Source organism: Pan paniscus, chromosome 3 (assembly GCF_029289425.2).
Source record: "Pan paniscus chromosome 3, NHGRI_mPanPan1-v2.0_pri, whole genome shotgun sequence".
NCBI classification, from domain to species: domain Eukaryota; kingdom Metazoa; phylum Chordata; class Mammalia; order Primates; family Hominidae; genus Pan; species Pan paniscus.
In genome coordinates, this window is record NC_073252.2 from 85,365,400 (window position 1) to 85,384,604 (window position 19,205).

Below are 19,205 nucleotides of genomic sequence, written 5' to 3' on the forward strand. Positions count from 1 at the left end.
ACAAAAAACAACAACTGGGGAAAAAAAAACATATGCAACAGATGTGATACATAAAGGGGTTTCTCAAATGTATGAAGAATTGTTTCTTATGTATCAATTAAAAATCTCTAGAGCTCAGCTGGGCATGGTGGCTCATGCCTGTAATCCCAGCACTTTGGGAGGCCAAGGTGGGCGGATCACTTGAGGCCTGGAGTTTGAGAACAGCCTGGCCAACGTGGCGAAACCCCATCTCTATTAAAAATACAGAAATTAGTTGGGCGTGGTTGTGCGTGCCTGTAATCTCAGATACTCGGGAGGCTGAGGCACGAGAGTCGCTTGAACCTGGGAGGTGGAGGTTGCAGTGAGCCGAGATTGCGCCACTGCACTCCAGCCTGGGCAACAGAGTGAAACCCTGTCTCAAAAAAAACAAAAAACAAACAAAGAAACAAACAAAAGCAACTCTAGAGCTCAATAGCAAAAAGTGAGCTGATGCCATGAAAATAGGCAATTCATAAAAGGAAGTGCAATGTCCAAAAATCATATGCGAACATGAATGTAGCTAGTCATCAGGGTAAAAATAAAGATGATTCTTCGCGTACTGGATTGGCGGTGATTAAAAGAGTCACAGAAGGCAGACTGATGAAGAAGTAGAGAGTAAGTTGCTCTCCCTGCACTGTGGGTAGGAGTGCAAATCAGTGCAGCATTTCTGGAGAGGAGTTTGGCAATATGTAGGAATTTTTACAAGTTATATACCCTTTGGCCCAGTAATCCCCCTTTATGAATCTACCTGAGGGAGATAATTATCCGAAAGTGAAAATATGTGTGCCCGAGGATGCTTATTGCCGATTTGCTGTTAAAAATCCAGAACACTAAAAACAACCCTAAAATCATCACTAGGAGATGCTATTGCTCCCAATAATCAATACAATTTATTATAATGCTCTGTACTTTATTAGATGTCTGTAACATAATGCTGAGGGAAGTATGCAGTATACTTGCTGCTTCCAGGACCCCATGTGTAACATACGCCAGTTATAGAAAATTCAGAGAAGTCTAGAAGGATGTTTATCAAAATTTTGAGAGTGGTTTCCACTCGATAGAGGGTTTTAAGGAAATTAAAAAAGAAACTTTTTGATTTGTATTTTTCATTAACATTGGAATTTAAACAAATAAGTATGCATCATGTTTACAAAGACATTAAAGCTATTTCTAAAAAGAGAAAACATTAAAAATTATCTTCAAATTAATCCTTTATAATTTTATTTTTTAACCAAGTAAAGAGTATGATCTGGTACTCCTTTCGGAGGCTCATCTCTAGATTACCTCCAAGGGAAGTGTTTTTCACATGTGGTCTTGGGTTATCTCTATCAGAATCACCTATGATAATCACCTTTTTAAAATGTAGAGTTCCAGGCTCCCTTCCCTGCCACTACCCTACCCCAACCAAACCCAGTAAGTCAACATATCTGAGGGTGAAGCCCCAACATAGTTCCCAAGCACACCTGGTGACATGTATGCATATTTAAGCCTGTGAATCATTACTCAGGAGAAGAAAAAAGGAAGAGTTAGCAAGTTTACCAATGTCATTCATATTTACTTTTTTAGTCACGCTCCCTTGCTCTCTCTCTTTTTGGCTTTCCACCTGTTTTCCCACAATCTGCAGAAACTGAAATCAAAATGAACTAAGAGCTTTAACTATCAGGTGTTTTCAGGATTAAAACATTTAGGAAAACCCACTGAATGGCTGGTATTCATAGCAACCACCAATCCTTTTGTCTCAATTTCTCAACTTACCTTGTACTTGGATTTTTGATGAAGCCAGTGTTTACGAAATTAGGACACAGACATGTTGTTTTGACTCCAGTTATTTGTAAGGCAGCCAGTTCATCTGTCAAAGTTTTATGAAATCCAACAGCAGCAAACTTGCTTGAACTGAAAATAGAGAGTTTACAAAATAATTCAAGAATTCTGAAATGTCTGCCTGTTTTCCTCAGTTCAGCATGGTCCTCTGCAGAGCAATGTGGGCATTCCCTGAGTCTCAGGCCCCAGCCCAGAGCTACTGCATCAGAGCCCACATCTTACAAGATTCTCAGGTAAATCTGTAGGCACATTAAGGTCCAAGAAGCCCTGACACAGAAGATTTACTGCATCTTAGCATCACTTACGGAATAAGAACATTTCCTTAAAAAGCCTTTTAAAGAAAATTAGTAGAGTATTTGTTTTTGTTGTTGTTCCACAAAATTCAGTGTCACTATAAGCTGTTCCTTATTTACTTTAAGATGTCCATAGAATTTGCTGAAAACTTTTCCTGGATAAATCCTATTCTTCCTTTAAGTCACAGCTTCACTTCCTCAAAGAGGCCTTTCCTAACCCCCAGTCTAAATTATTTTCTCATTATATAGTAATTTTCAGTTTTCTATGATAGTATCTATCTCAGATTTGTAACTGAACATTCATTAGAGAATTTTTTTTTTTTTTTTTGAGACAGAGTCTTGCTCTGTCACCCAGGCTGGAGTGCAGTGGCGCGATCTCGGCTCACTGCAAGCTCCGCCTCCCGGGTTCCCGCCATTCTACTGCCTCAGCCTCCGGAGTAGCTGGGACTACAGGCGCCCGCCACCATGCTCGGCTAATTTTTTGTACTTTTAGTAGAGACGGGTTTTCACCATGTTAGCCAGGATGGTCTCGATTTCCTGACCTCGTGATCTGCCCACCTCGGCCTCCCAAAGCGCTGGCATTACAGGCGTGAGCCACCACGCCCAGCTGAGATTAAATTTTTTAAAACATCTGTTTCCCACACCTTTCCTATAAGCTCCATGACTGTTTTGGTCACCAGTGAATCTCCAGGGCCCAGCACAGTGCTTGGCTCTTAGGTGCTCAATGAATATTTGTCAAATGAATGAATCACAATGCAAAGCGTTTATTTTAACAGCTCTTTCATTTGGAAGTAGTAGTGAAATTACTTATTCTAAATGGACATTACTTTCTCAGGTTTTTTTAATTTAAAAAGGGCTTTATTGAGATATAAATTCATATGTCATACAAAGCATTCACTTAATGTATACAATTAAATGGTTTTTGATATATAATTAACTTAAAAGTTGTGGTATAATATATATCATGTAAAACATGTCATTTTAACCATTTTTAAGTGTGCAATTGAGTGGCAATAATTATCAGATAATCTTTTATTCTGTTAAATCTGTATGAATTAGCAATTACACAATGTAGCTATACATTCTGGCCAGTTAATCTATGCTTTGGAAGACAGAAAGCTGTGGAAATTTTTTTAAAAATTAAAAAAAAATTTCTTACCTTTTAAAAAAAAGTTTAGGCACATATTGAAGCTGATATGGTTTGGCTGTGTCCCCACCCAAATCTCATCAACAATTGTAATCCGAATTGTAATCCCCACATGTTGAGGGAGGGCACTGGTGGGAGGTGACTGGATCATGGGGGCAGTTTTCCCCATGCTGTTCTCGTGATAGTGGGGGAGTTCTCACAAGATCTGATGGTTTTTTAGGTGTTTGGCAGTTCGTCTCTTGCTCTTACTTTCTCTCGCTCTCTCTCTCCTGCTGCCATTTAAGACATGCCTGCTTCCTCTTCCTCTGTAATTGTAAGTTTCCTGAGGCCTCCCCAGCCACGCAGAACTGTGAGTCAATTGAACCTCTTTCCTTTATAAATTGCCCAGTCTTGGGCAGTTATTTATAGCAGGGTGAGAGGGGACTAATACAGAAGGCTTAAAAGAAAGATTGTTAGATTAAATTATATAAGATTAAAAGCTTCTGTATACTGAAAAACAACATAAATAAAAATCAGATCGAAAATAGATTACTAAGTGCTAGACATTGCCCTCAGTTATTCTGATGCATTTTGGAGTTTTTTGGGGAGTCTTTATCTGTCACTTAGGCTGGAGTGCAGTGATGCAATCATAGCTCACTTCAACCTAGGAACTTCTGTGCTCAAGCAATCCTATCACCTCAGCCTCCCAAGTAGCTGGGACTGCAGGCATGTGCCACAACACTTGAATAATTATTTTACTTTATTGTAGAGATGTGGGTCTTGCTACGTTGCATAGGCTGGTTTCAAACTCCTGGGGTTAAGTCATACTTTTGCCTCAGTCTCTCACGGCGCTGGGATTATAAGTGTGAGCCACAGTACCTGGCCTATTCTAAATAATTATTTTGTTTAATCTTCATAATACCCCTATAAAATATATTAAGATCCTCATTTACCAAAGAGGAAACTGAGGTAAAGATGGGTTATCAAACTTGCCTGAAGATACAAAACAAAGTGGAAGAATCAGGTTTTACGTGTGGGTAGTAAACCAGGTTTATATATGATATATTCTAAACTTTATTAACTCCAAGCAAATTAAGAGGCAAGTGACAAACTGGTAAAGCATTTGCAACATATAAGACAAGGATAAGGTTAATATATGGCAACTTTTATAAAGGAGTAAGACAATAATAGATAAATGGCTAAAGGGCATTCATGGAAAAATCATAATATAAAAATGCCAGTAGATATAGGCATATAAAAATGATTTACTTTAGGAATAATTCATATAAAAGCAAAGTAAAACAAGACGGAATTCTTGCCTAGCAGTAATTATAAGGACAGAAATTTTCATCTGAGTTTTTTTTCAATGTACAGATTTTTCACCTCATATAATTGAATCTAGCAATCTTTTCTTTTTAAGGCTTCATTCAATATATGTCAAACTTTCAAAAAAGTTACAAAAACCACTTTCTTTCCACAGCTTTCTATTTTCCAAAGCACAGGTTAACTGGTAGCCTTTTCTGGAAGGCAGTTTGGCAAAAGGTATCAAATTCATTAAAAGTATGCCACGCTCTCAGATCCAGTGTTTATCCCAAGGTAATAATCAATCATGTCTCCAAAGATTAATGTTCAAGGATAGTCCCTGGAGTGCAGTTCATTAAAGCAAATAGTTGGGAATAATGTGAAATGTCTGTAGTGGACAGCTGTTGTTTTTTCCCATCAGCATTTGTGTCCCCTTGTTCTGGTAATACCGCTGTCACCAAACGCATACAGTGATTGGCTCCAGGCTAGTCTAGTCACTGACCTCTAGAACAAGAACGTTTGAAGCCACTGTTGAAGTGATGTTTTTTTTCCCTTCCTGCTGGACTTGGAATTTAAAGGGTTTAACCCTGGAACTTCTGGTAGATATCTGGCCATCAGAGGAAGACAGCCTGCTTGAGACTTTAATCGCAGAGCCAAAAAATTCCTCTTTGGGCCTGGGGCAGTTTAAGTTTTTTGTTCCTTGCAACTGAAAGAGTGACAAAATACCAATGATAATGAGTAAATTGAATAACTAGTGGCACGTATGTGCAGTGGTATCCCACGCAGAAATAGAAAACGATGTTGCACATAATATATATTTATTAACATATAATATTATTTTAAATTAAGAGCCAAAATTATATATAGATTTTTTCAATGCATAACTATATGTTTGCATTTAAAATATCCTTAAAAATTATAACATGTATATCATGATTATTTTGTCAGAGGATGTAAACCAGAGCAACTCCATCTTAAATAGGAGCTGGGTAAAATAAGGCTGAAACCTACTGGGCTGTATTCCCAGATGGTTAAGGCATTCTAAGTCATAAGATGACACAGGAGGTCAGTACAAAATAAATATAGGTCATAAAGACCTTGCTAATAAAACAGTTTGCAATAAAGGAGCCACCAAAACCAAACCCACCAAAACCAAAATGGCCACAAAAGTGACCTCTGGTCGTCTTCACTGCTACACTCCCACCAGCGCCATAACTGTTCACAAATGCCCTGGCAACGTCAGGAAGTTACCCTACATGGTCTAAAAAGAGGAAGCATGAATAATCCACCCCTTGTTTAGCATATTATCAAAAAATAATCATAAAAATGGGCAACCAGCACCCCTTGGGGCTGCTCTGTCTATGGAGTAGCCATTCTTTTATTCCTTTACTTTCTTAATAAACTTGCTTTCGGCCGGCCATGGTGGCTCATGCCTGTAATCCTGGCACTCTGGGAGGCCAAGGCGGGCGGATCACAAGGTCAGGAGATCGAGACCATCCTGGCTAACACAGTGAAACCCCGTCTCTACTAAAAATACAAAAAATTAGCTGGGCATGGTGGCGGGCACCTGTAGTCCCAGCTACTAGGGAGGCAGAGGCAGGAGAATGGCGTGAACCTGGGAGGCGGAGCTTGCAGTGAGCTGAGATCGCGCCACGGCACTCCATCATGGGCAACAGAGCGAGACTCTGTCTCAAAAATAAATAAATAAATAAATAAATAAACTTTCTTTCACTTTGCACTGTGGACTCACCCTGAATTCTTTCTTTCATGAGATCCAAGAACCCTCTCTTGGGGTCTGGATCGGGACCCCTTTCTGGTAACATCTTTCTGGCAACCACGAAGGGACTAAAGTGCAAAAACCCTGACCCTATGGCTACCTTTGGGTAAGTGTTGGGGTCCTGTAACATATTTCTGGCAGACCATAGAGTTACAATACTGAAGAGACCCCTGACCCAAAGGAAAATCATCAGGGCACAACAGTGGGCTGACTTTGAGTAAGTGGGGTGCCTACACTTGGGTAAAGAATGGGATTGGGTTAGAGGCCCAACTTAGGGGAGTTAGAGTCTCTCCTAAGACAGAGTGGGTTACAGGTCCTTCTTAATAAAAGGCAAGGACACTTGACCGACGTCAAGTTAGAGGCCTGACTTAGGAGGATTAGAGCCCCTTCTAAGATTTAGGAGGTTAGGCCAGGTGCAGTGGCTCACGCCTGTAATCCCCAGCACTGTGGGAGGCCAAGGCGGGTGGATCACTTGAGGTCAGGAGTTCGAGACCAGCTTGGCCAACACGGTGAAACCCGGTCTCTACTAAAAACACAAAAATTAGCCAGACGTGGTGATGCATGCCTGTAATCCCAGCTACTCAGGACACTGAGGCAGGAGAATTGCTTGAACCCGGGAGGCCGAGGTTGCAGTGAGCCGAGATTACGCTGCTGCACTCCAGCCTGGCCAACAGAGCGAGACTCCATCTCAAAAATAAAATATAATAAAATAATAAATAAAATGAATAAGATTTAGGGGGTTAGAGGACCCTCTCAGTAAAGTCCCTTTCAGCTAAGAACAGGTTCGGCACTATGGGATGTTAACTGCTGTTCTCTTTGGATTAATCTGCCTTTGTACTCTTTGCTGATGGCTATGGGTGACAGGGTTAGGCATGCACAGGATCGTGGGACATGGGGAGCTTTTTCCTGCCTAAAAGGGGAAACTTGAGAGCTGACAGGATTGCTGAAAAAGATCCCTGCTCAACCGACAGCAGCAGCCTGAAATTTTCAGTGTCGCTGCAATAGGTGGGTCTTTCTCTGGCCTCCCTGATCATTTTGCCTTCCCCACCCTGCCACAGGCAATACTTTCCGTCTCTACTTTTCCTTTCCCTTTCTTATCTTTTCTATTACTCAGGGCGACCTTCTTGCCCAGAGACCACATGTTGAAATTCCAAGTCAGAGGTTGGATTAAAGATAATGGGGCCCAACTGGGGGTAAATTTAAGCCTTGCCAGTTTGATATTGGGTGCTAAGCAGAGTAGCTAATGTCTATGTTTTATCATGCATATTTTGCTCTGGTCAAAATGAAAAAAAAAAAAAAATTTCCTTTATGATGCAGCTTGGCCCCCGGGGAGATGGTGCCACAAGCCCGATCACTAGGGCTGCTCAGGGAAAAGGAACCCAGAAGCCTGGCATGCCAGCAAAAGGCTAAGAATTTGTTACCAGTCAGATTTTTAGCTTCTCTCTCTCTGTGCAAACAGTTGAATGAATGGAAAAAAAAAAATCAGTGTTTATCACCTCTGTAAAGAATTAATGTGAAAAAGAATTCTAAGGCTAGTCTTAAGCTGGTGTATTTTGTGCTATGAATTCGTTTTTCCGTGTAGAGGGGTACTTCAGGATAAAACATGGGCTTAGAACACCTGTAAGCCTGCTTTTCAAGACTACCCAGCAAGCTGGTCAGTAACAAACTTGGTTGCAGGTCCCTGAAACAAACAAAAAACCCGATGAAGTCTCCACCTTGTTTTATGTGCTTGGGAGCTTGACCTTTTAACCGCATGGCAGTACCTTCTCTTGGGCTCTGTCTTCCAGGGAACAAGAATTTTAAAGTTCATGTCATAGCCAGCTCTGAAAATCATATTAAATAGTTAAAAGCCTTTGCAAGCTCAAAATTAACTAATCTAGACTACTTCTGAGAAAAGAAATGGACACTGCCCAGACCTGTAGCTCAGTAGCTAAGGTTTTGCACTTTCACAGTGGCAGTCTAGGTTCAATTCCCCACCTAGGAAATAAGTCATTACTGATTTAATATATGTGTCTATTCTCTTCTCCTCCATGGACTGTCTTCAATTTTCCTTCTTCTAAGCACCTAGGAGTTTACCTTTGGTAAAGTTCAGAAGCTGGAAATATTGGCCGCTTGGCATGGCTAAAGTCGGGTAATAAGAGCTCTGAAAGGATTTCTTCTTTAAAGAGCACTATGGTTAAAAGTCAGCTTAATTAAAAGTGGAATAAGCTATAAATATATTTAAAAGGCCTTTATGTTTTTCTCTTCTTGAAGCTTGTTTTGCTGGAAAAAGGTTTTTTCTTCTCAGTCAACTGAATTATTTTTGTTTTTTTGTTTTGTTTTGTTTTGTCTTGTTACTATTAATGCTCGCATGAAAGGCCCGTAGATAACTTCTGGTAGCTTGGGACTACTTGGGAAAAACAAAGGCAGCACCACAGATCCAGTTTTGGGAAAAAAAAAAAAAAAGAAAGAAAAAAAAAACCCTCTGTTTTCCTCATGAGACCCCAAGAATTAAAAGCAGATAGATTCCTCTCAAAATCAAAGGCTCTGTTCTGTTTTGCATTGTCTTATCTGACGGTTTTGAGTTTGGGGGAGGGGGTTATCAGTAATTACTTTGCATTATGAGAGAGCTTTGGTGTGTAACAACTAGGTAGGAAATGTACTTTAAGGGGTGGCTAATAGTAGTTATGGAGGGATACTTGACTCTGCACACTTGGATCAGAGAAGCATGCTCTGGGCCACCTGAAGATAAGGCAACATCCTCACCCCTCACTGGGAGATGAGACTCTCATGAGGATGGGCTGATTACAAAATGGGCTGATTGGCTTTAGGTTGCCTTGCAATGAAATGCACAGTCGGTAAAAGCACTGCATTGTCTTCTCCCGTAGTATTTCCCTCCTTTTGGGGATCCAGGATCCAGTATAAAATACCACCTTTAATTTTGGAGATCTGTCTGCCTTCAGCTGCTTATTTGCTACTTATTTAGCCCTAGAAACGCATGCTGTCCCGGCTCTGTTCCTCCAAGGGCTCCACCCTGAAACCTGTCATCCAATTAAGAAACTGGCAAATGGTGGGGCGAGGTGGCTCATGCCTGTAATCCCAGCACTTTGGGAGGCTGAGGTGGGCGGATCACTTGAGGTCAGGAGTTCAAGACCAGCCTGGCCAACATGGGGAAAACCCGTCTCTACTAAAAATACAAAAATTAGCTGGGTGTGGTGGTGGGCGCCTGTAATCCCAGCTACGCGGGAGGCTGAGGCATGAGAATCACTTGAACCTGGGAGGCAGAGGTTGCAGTGAGCCAAGATCATGCCACTGCACTCCAGCCTGGGTGACAAGAGCGAAACTCTGTCTCAAAAAAAAAAAAGAAACTGGCAAACGAAAAACTGTATAAGTGCTGAATCTTCTGTTTATAGTGTATGTTTATATATATTACAAAGCTCTAATTAATTGATTTAGAAAAATAAGTGCATAAATAAAATATTTTTTCAGAAAAATAGAAACTTTAATGCCTTTTTGTTTGTGTGACTTTAGTAATCTTTTGAAAATAAAGACAGTTTTAAAGTTTATTAGCAAAATAAAATGTCTTAAAAATGTAGACATTTGGTCTAAATTAAGGTCAGATATCAGATTTGCTAAATGCTTTAAGGACAAACTGTTTCTTTAACTTTTGAAAACTGTTCTATTTACCTACTTTAAAGCCATCAGATTCTAGATAAGGCCTCATGCCCCTGGCTATGCTGGAGAGTCAGCCCTTATCTGCACTTCTGCCTGGTGTGTCCTAGACTAGTCTCCACACCTAGTACATAATTAAAATCCCTTACTTAACCAACATTTTCATCAAAAATAAAAGTTGCTAGAAGTTAGCATTGTAACGTGTAATTAAGACTACTGAAGAAACAGTTTTACATGCAAGGTGTATAAAAAAGGTGAAATGTGTTTTTGGTTAAAAAAAAATTGTAAGAAGAAGCATGGGAATGTGGATTATTTTCTGCCTAGATTAAAGTGTTAAAGGATTGTGTTAAGTGAAAAAAAAAAAAAAAGATTTAAAGAAGTTGTGGAAGGTTTTTTTTAGATGGAGTTTTGTTCTTGTTGCCCAGGCTGGAGTGCAATGGTGTGATCTTGACTCACCGCAACCTCTGCTTCCCGGGTTCAAGCGATTCTTCTGTCTCAGCCTCCCAGGTAGCTGGGATTACAGGCATGTGCCACCACGCCTGGCTAATTTTGTATTTTTAGTAGAGACAGGGTTTCTCCATGTTGATCAGGCTGGTCTTGAACTTCCGACCTCAGGTGATCCACCCACGTTGGCCTCCCAAAGTGTTGGGATATACAGGTGTGAGCCACTGCACCTGGCCTTCGTGGAAGGTTTATAAAAATTAATTGTAAGAGATTCTGTGTATGAACATATTGGCTAAAGTTAAAGGGGTATTATTCAGTTTTTCTATAAATTAAACATTGGAATAAAAGCACAACAGGTTTTTCTTAGAGGACTTATCTGCACTTTCACAAAAAAATGTAAAGGGTTATAAAGGTTTATAAAATCTTACCTTAGGATTAAACATTAAAATTGGGTAAATATGTCTCTAAGGTTTTATTAAAAATTGGGTTTAACATTAATAATACATTAATGTAAAGGTGAAATTTCGCTTATTTGGTATAAAAATCATCCAGGAAGCATTCTCAAATGTGAAACAGTGTTTTGCTTTCTTTGGACTATATTTGTATAAATATGTTATTGGTATGTGTTCCAAAGTTATAAGAAACTCCTTTATTTCTAATATGACTTAGTGTATGTTACTAATAATTATAATTGTTATGTAAAATTTTGTATGCCACAAAAGTAACCAAATTTCCTTATCAATTGTGGCTTTAATAGTGGCTGTCCTAAAGTTTTTATCATCCACAGACAGTTGTTGTCTTGTTTTAATCTTCTCTAAAAGGTGGTTTATAATCAACTATAGAATTCTAGCAGATGTTCTTAAATGCAGGTTTCTAATAACCTTAGAAATTGTAACATTACAATAAAGAAAACAACTTTCAAAACTCTCATAAAAAGCTGGAATGTTAATGAATAACAAGTGGAACAGGAGTTAACTGAATTAACTGAACCAATAGAAAACTGAAGTAATTTTTTTTAACTTTGCTTAAAATATTGCTGATCTTTTATTTTTCAAAGGAAACTTCTTTTAAGCTATTTACAGCTTGCAGCAATTAAGTAAAATATACTCCTATGAACAAAATTTGAAACATATTTGTTTCTCTCTACCTGATTTCTCCGGAATGGAAACCAATTGTAAGTATTCTTAACTTATGGCAATATAGTTGTTTGTATAAGTGCAACAAAAATCTGTTTTCTTTTGTAATGGGACACTATTGGAGAAATTGGTTATTTTACCAAGGCTTTGACTGGAATGGTGTGCTTTCCTTTAAAGAATCAAACTTGACTTGTAAAGCCAATAAAAGCCCTATGGGAAACTGGCCTCATACTTTGCCTACACAGTCCCTGTACAGGGTTTCTGACCTATGGTAAGTAAAGAATGTCACTTTCTTACAGGTCCAGGAGGCCCAAGTTAACTTGGGACCTCAAAAGAAAAGTGTTTTACCCAACTCATAGGTATTTAAGGGTACAAACCCATGGCAGGGCTCAGCTTTAAAAAAGTCTTACCTGAAATTCCTTATAAAACAGAGTTCCATCAAAGCCAATTAAAAAGCCTGTGTGAAAAATAATTATTCTCGCTGCACTTTATACAAATAATCAGGCCAAGTATAATAAAGCAAATCAGTCTTACCATAATGTGTCTTTAATAAAAATGGGAAACTGGAGAGAGAATATTGTATTTCAAGAACTACAGTATACTTGTTATTAAATTCTAGTCTCAGTTGTTTTTAAGTTTGTTTCTGCAATTTAGGCTAACCCTGTTTATTCCTGTAAACCAACCAGGGATCTCTAACTGCTGCTCAGAAGAAACAAGAGGGATGGGTAATGTAAAATTCTAGGCACATTGCAATCAGCTAGCAACCCCATATCAGCTTGGTCTCAACAGTTGCCTAGTTCATGGAAAGCCTTCTAATTTAGTTTACCTGGAATAACTTTACTTATTTTGCTTTACTCTTATGGAATATATTGCTGTTATACCCTTTGTGTAGGAACACAGGACAGGCTTACTAAATGTTTTCTTAAACTAAATACTTATTAATCTCCCAGATATCACCTCTTGTCAAAACTCAAGAGTTGGCCAGGTGTGGTGGCTCATGCCTGTAATCCCAGCACTTTGGGGGGCCGAGGCGGGCGGATCACGAGGGTCAGGAGATCAAGACCATCCTGGCTAACATGGTGAAATCCCATCTCTACTAAAAATACAAAAAATTAGCCGGGTGTGGTGGTGGGCACCTGTAGTCCCAGCTACTCAGGAGGCTGAGGCAGGAGAATGGCATGAACCCGGAGGCAGAGTTTGCAGCGAGCTGAGATTGCACCACTGCACTCCAGCCTGGGTGACAGAGCGAGACTCCATCTCAAAAAAACAAAAAACACACACACAAAAAACTCAAGAGTCATGAATGGCCCTCGCCATACTGATGCTTTCTGACTAAGCTCCTCTCTACCCCAAACACAAGAGACCCTAACAGTTAGGCAGGAATATCATGGCCCCATTCAGCCTGAAGAAGTTACAAAAGATGGATTTTCATCCGTCTGCAACCCTTAGGATTAAGAGTTCTCTTATAAAAAGTAAGGGGGAAATGTCAGAGGCATGTGAAACAGAACAACTCCATCTTGAATAGGAGCTGGGTAAAATGAGGCTGAAACCTACCGGACTGCATTCCCAGACTGTTAACGCATTCTAAGTCACAGGATGAGATAGGAGGTCAGCACAAAATACAGGTCATAAAGACCTCGCTGATAAAACAGGTTACAGTAAAGGAGCTGGCCAAAACCCACTAAAACCAAAATGGCCACGAGAGTGACCTCTGGTCGTCCTCACTGCTACACTCCCACCAGCGCATGACAGTTTACAAATGCCATGGCAACGGCAGGAAGTTACCCTACATGGTCTAAAAAGGGGAGACATGAATAACAAACTGCTTGTTTAGCAGATCATCAAGAAATAACCATAAAAATGGGCAACCAGCAGCCCTTAGGGCTGCTCTGTCTATGGAGTAGCCATTCTTTTATTCCTTTACTTTCTTAATAAACTTGCTTTCACTTTCCACTGTGGACTCACCCTGAATTCTTTCTTGCACGAGATCCAAGAACCCTCTCTTGAGGTCTGGATCGGGACTCCTTTCCAGTAACATTTCTGCATGGTGAAACTATCCATAAATTTAGTTTTTTCTTTTACTAAACCGTATTTTCTGATTTTACTTAAGTGACCAAAAATGCAAGAATATATTGAAAGTCAGAGTTAATGATCTTGAGTGTGTAAAAGGAATAACATATTTTTCAACTTTAGGATGAACCTATATATAGAAAGGCATATATATATATGAAAGCTAAAAGTGAGTAGATTTTTGCCCCCTGCACTTTGTAACATTACATCAAATTCCTTCTTATTAGAAATAGTCTAAATTATTCAGATGTCTTAGAGGGCTGAAAAAAATAGTCTGAATTAGTACTTCTTATTCCAAATTCTTCTTTTTTTTTTTTTTCTTTTTGTGTTGAGGTCTGTCTTTGTTGCCCAGGCTGGAGTGCAGTGGTGAAATCATGGCTCACTGCTGCCTTCAATTCCTGGGCTCAAGCAATCCTCCCACCTCAGCCTCCTGCGTAGCTGGGACTACAAGCACGCACCACCACACTTAGCTAATTTAAAATATTTTTTGTAGAGATGAGATCTTGCTATGTTACCCAAGCTATTCTTGAACTCCTGAGCTCAAGCAATCCTCCTGCCTTGGCCTCCCAAAGCCTGGGGGATTACAAGTGTCAGCCACCATGCCTGGCCCCAGATTTTTCTTTTAAATAACATTTTATTACAAGCTAATGTTCAGAACTCAGTTTTACTGAGCGTTCCCATACTGGCAACTTTTCATGCTTATAAATTGGCTATTTGGGTTGACAGAATATATTAGCTAGCTAATTGTTTTCTTTTAAAAATCAAAATACTTGTGAACAAATTACTTAGCAAGCAGCAAAAAACATTTTAGAATAGAATCAAAAACTTCACCTTCCACCATAAATCCAGTTCTTTTATCTTGCATTCTTCATATTAATCATTAAAACTGTTGAACTAAAACTCTGAAAAGAAATTAAAATTTTTTTCCTAAGATAGGCTACTAGAGCTAGAATAGATTATTTTCTGTGGCTGTAGTAACTCAGGACAATGATAGATGAGGGCTGAATTACAGGGAAAAGGATCAATACTCTTATTTTTCCTCTCATTTCATCCCAAAAACTAGGCGTCAGAGCATATATGATGAATTCCACTGGGGCAAAGCATTCTGGAAGCTAAAATTAGAGGTGGGAACTCCCTGTTTTGTGTGAATAACAGGAAGTGGAATTGAAATGTAATGCCAACAGGCAACCTCCTGTTATTGAACACTTGCAGGATTTCAGATTTTATGCTAAGCGCAATACATTGTATGATTTAAACCTTATAAGCATTCTAATAAGTTAGATATTATTATTATTATTATTGTTTTTTGAGACGAAGTCTCGCTCTGTTGCCAGGCTGGAGTGCAGTGGCACAATCTCAGCTCACTGCAACCTCTGCCTCTCAGGTTCAAGCGATTCCCCTGCTTCAGCCTCCCGACTAGCTGGGACTACAGGCACGCACCACACACCCAGCTAATTTTTTTTGTATTTTTTAGTAGAGACGGGGTTTCACCATGTTGGCCAGGATGGTCTCAATCTCTTGACCTCGTGATCCGCTTGCCTCGGCCTCCCGAAGTGCTGGGATTACAGGCGTGAGCCTCCGTGCCTGGCCTAGATATTATTATTAACCTATTTTACGGATGAGGGAAATGAAGCACAGAGTAGAGTAACTTGCCTAAGGTCACACAGCTGGTGAGTGATTCAGTCAAGATTCATAATGCCATTATAAATGACATTATGTCATTCGTAAATAATACTTTTACTGGAAACAACCCAAATGTTCATAAATAATAGAATGGACAAATAAATTGTCTGGTCACATGATACAACACTATGCAGCCATGAAAATGATCACACTATAGCTACTAACCATAACACGGATAAATCTCACAAATATAGTGTGATTCCATGGACATAAAGATCAAAAATAGGCAAAATTAATCTAAGGTGTTATAAGTCAATATAGTGGTTACCTTAGGGAAGGAAGGAGAGACTGGTGATTGGGAAGGGTTCCAAGAGTGGGTTCTGGGGTCCTGTAATGTTCTATTTTTTTGACCTGCATGGTAGTTAAATGGATGTATCCACTTTGTAGTAACTCATTGAGCTGCACACTTACGACTTCTTCATTCTTATAAATGTATGTCACGTGTCAATAAAAAAGGTTTAAATGTTTAAAAAAGCAGTGTCTCAGTTTAATTGCCCAATTATTAATAACAATATCTGATAAACACTGCTTTCTGCTGGCAGTAATCTTTAGCACATCTCTGTGAAAGTCCTATCATTGATTAGATGCTGAGCAAAAACCAGAGCTGGCTGAGTTGAAGATAACTGTGGCCAGTAAGGATCACAGACTGTAGTAGTTCAGGCCAGTGATAGCTGAGGATTCTGAAGAGGAGTTCTCTAAGGGCTAGCAAAGCACAGCTCTGTCACGAAGCTGGAAGTGTACAAACCCCTTGTGTGGTTGCAACCCTGCATGTTAGCCCAAATGGCACCCTTGTGTGGTTTCTTAAAAGCCACTTCTCGGCTGGGCGAGGCGGCTCACACCTGTAATCTCAGCACTTTGGTAGGCCGAGGCGGGCGGATCACGAGGTCAGGAGATCGAGACCATCCTGGCTGACACGGTGAAACCCCGTCTCTACTAAAAATACAAAAAAAGTAGCCAGGCGTGGTGGCAGGCACCTGTAGTCCCAGCTATTTGGGAGACTGAGGCAGGAGAATGGCGTGAACCCGGGAGGCGGAGCTTGCAGTGAGCTGAGATCGCACCACTGCACTCCAGCCTGGGTGACAGAGCCAGACTCCGTCTCAAAAAAAAAAAAAATCACCCACCTATGCCTAATATTCTCTCTCTCTCACTCTGATTTAATTTCTGCAAAAATTTACCCATTTTTATTAATATTAAAAATTATAAATATTAAATTTGTTACAAATGTTAATAATTAATACTAATTATTGTTCTTGCTTTGTAATTTCTTGCTATTAAAAGAGATGAGAAATGTTTTAAAAGTGGTTGGCTCATAACTGAATACATTTCCGGCTGCCACCTCTAGCAGGGTCCTCTAGAAGGGGATTAATGATTGATAATGCTGTTAGACAAGAGACTTTGTGCAATTCTTTCTGCTTATTTTTTGACAACTCTCAATAATAGACTGGAAAACTTCAAGTCTCTTATGATTATAAAGAGAGTTCTTATTAGACAGGGTAGGAAATCTCACACACAAGGTAGGCATAAGAACCAATGAAGGAAACACATGTTCACATACCAGTAAGCCAGTAAGAAGGGGACCGAAACATGTCCAGCTGCTGAAGCCACAGTGACAATATGGCCATGGTTATTCTTCGTCATTGCAGGAAGAAATGCCTTTGTAGTCTACAAATAGTTTTTATTAAAAGAGAAAAAAATACTGTATTTCAGACTCACAGACCTGTTGGGAATATTTTGAAACAAAAGTATATTTTTTAACATTAATCCTGTCATAAATGAAAAAAACATAAACTAACTGACAAATGCAGCAACAATAAGGTGACTGGATATGATGCCCACATTAGAAAACCTGAGCAAAACAATGGCTACTGAAAGCTTTGAGAATCCATCTCATTTAAATTGCTAAATTCAGCCAGGTGTGGTGGCTCATGCCTGTAATCCCAGCACTTTGGGAGGCCAACTCGGGCAGATCACTTGAGGTCAGGAGTTCAAGACCAGCCTGGCCAACATGGTGAAACCCCGTCTCTACTAAAAATGCAAAAATTAGCTGGTCATGGTGGCAGGTACCTGTAATCCCAGCTACTGGGGAGGCTGAGGCAGGAGAATCACTTGAACCCGGGAGGCAGAGGTTGCAGTGAGCCAAGATCACGCCACTGTGCTCCAGCCTGGGTGACAGAGTGAGACGGTTTAAAAAAAAAAAAATTGCTAAATTTTTATGTTCCCCAGCCCTCCACCTCTTGTTGTTGATGCTTGGGATGAAGAAACAAGTAAGATAATACCCGGCCAAGTGCAGTGGCTCACACCTGTAATCCCAGCACTTTGGGAGGCTGAGGCAGAAGGATCACTCGAACCCAGGAGCTCGAGATCAGCCTGTGCAACATGGCAAAACCTCATCTCCACAAAAAATACAAAAACTTGCTGGGCATGGTGGTGTACTCCTGTAGTCCCTGCTACTAGGGAGGCCGAGGTGGGAAGATCATTTGAGCCCAGGAAGCTGAAGCTGCAGTGAGCCAAAATCATGTCACTGCACTCTAGCCTGGGCAACACAGAGACCCTGTCTCCAAACAACAACAAAAAAAGAGACAGTAACCTATATTTGAACAAACACAAAACATAAGATATATGTCAATAACTTGGGAATATTAGCATAAAATAACACTGCATTTTTATAAACCCCAATATTCTTTTGAGATTAGTCATCCCAAACTCACATCCAAGAAAACTTTGAGGGGCCTTTTTAAGAACTGGCTATTTGGGCAATATTTGGAGACTTCAGAAACACACACGGCATATGTACATATATATAACTTAAGACCTTCAATGGTGAGGTTCACAATAAGGTTTGCAATTTTAGGGCCAGGAAATAACATGAGGCCTGAGCCTCATGCAAATTGAAAGCCAGGGCAGTGGCTCATGCCTGTAATCCCAGCACTTTGGGAGGCTGAGGCAGGCGGATCACTTGAGTCCAGGAGTTCAACACCAGCCTGGGCAACATGGTGAAACCCCATCTCTACTGAAAATACAAAAATTAGCTGGGCATGTTAATGCCTGTAGTCCCAGCTACTTGAGGGGGCTGAGGTGGGAGGATCACTTGAGCCTGGGAAGTTGGGGCTGCAGTGAGATGAGATCGCATCACTGCACTCCAGCCTTGGCAACAGAGTGAGACCCTGTCTAAAAAAGAAAAAAGAGAATCTGAAAGCAAACTGGATTCACCTTTATAAAATCACAGACGATGACTCAGAAGGTCCCCAACTCCTTTCTTTATCTCTAAATAGGATCACACAGAAAAGTGAGAACCTAGCTTAGAATTAAAACATATACAACACCTGACATTTATTATTAATTATTGTTATTATTAATATTGTCAGTGAGGAAGAATGATAGAATTTGGTCATAGCATGAAAAATGATCTCTTTGTATAATGTTATCCCTGGTGCCTGGAGAAAACTTTAGCATTGATTTAATACTTCCTTATGTCTGCTGAAAGCCCCACTTTAATCTTTGGGATTTTCAAAAGGAACATTTTTGTAAAAGAAGCCATACTCACCCAGAAATGTGCAAGTACATTAACTTCAAAAGTCTTTTCAATCTGAGGATCTTGTGTAGCAAACAAATCTGATGTATAGACTACACCAGCATTATTTACTAAAATACTAACATCTCCAATTTCTGCCTTCACCTTCAAAAAATAAAATAAGAAAAGTAAATTCATTAAGAGATATGAAGGTAAGTTTATACACAGTGGCTATTTTTTTTTTTTTTTGAGATGGATTCTTGCTCTGTTGCCCAGGCTGTAGTACAGTGGCGAAATCTTAGCTCACTGCAACCTCCACCTCCCGGGTTCAAGAGATTCTCCGGCCTCAGCTTCCCAAGTAGCAGGGACTGAA

General features: G+C 39.9%; 1 protein-coding gene across 1 annotated transcript in view; it reads right to left on the minus strand.

Moving 5' to 3' along the window:
- The window catches only part of HSD17B11 (hydroxysteroid 17-beta dehydrogenase 11), a 48,876-nt gene that overhangs the window by 12,794 nt on the left and 16,877 nt on the right, over positions 1-19,205 (minus strand). Inside the window, exons 3-5 of the mRNA XM_003811256.5 lie at positions 18,866-18,997; positions 16,877-16,983; positions 1,774-1,911 (exon numbers count right to left, since the gene is read on the minus strand). Coding sequence (XP_003811304.1) covers positions 1,774-1,911; positions 16,877-16,983; positions 18,866-18,997 — 377 coding nt within the window. The remainder of the gene's footprint in view (positions 1-1,773; positions 1,912-16,876; positions 16,984-18,865; positions 18,998-19,205) is intronic.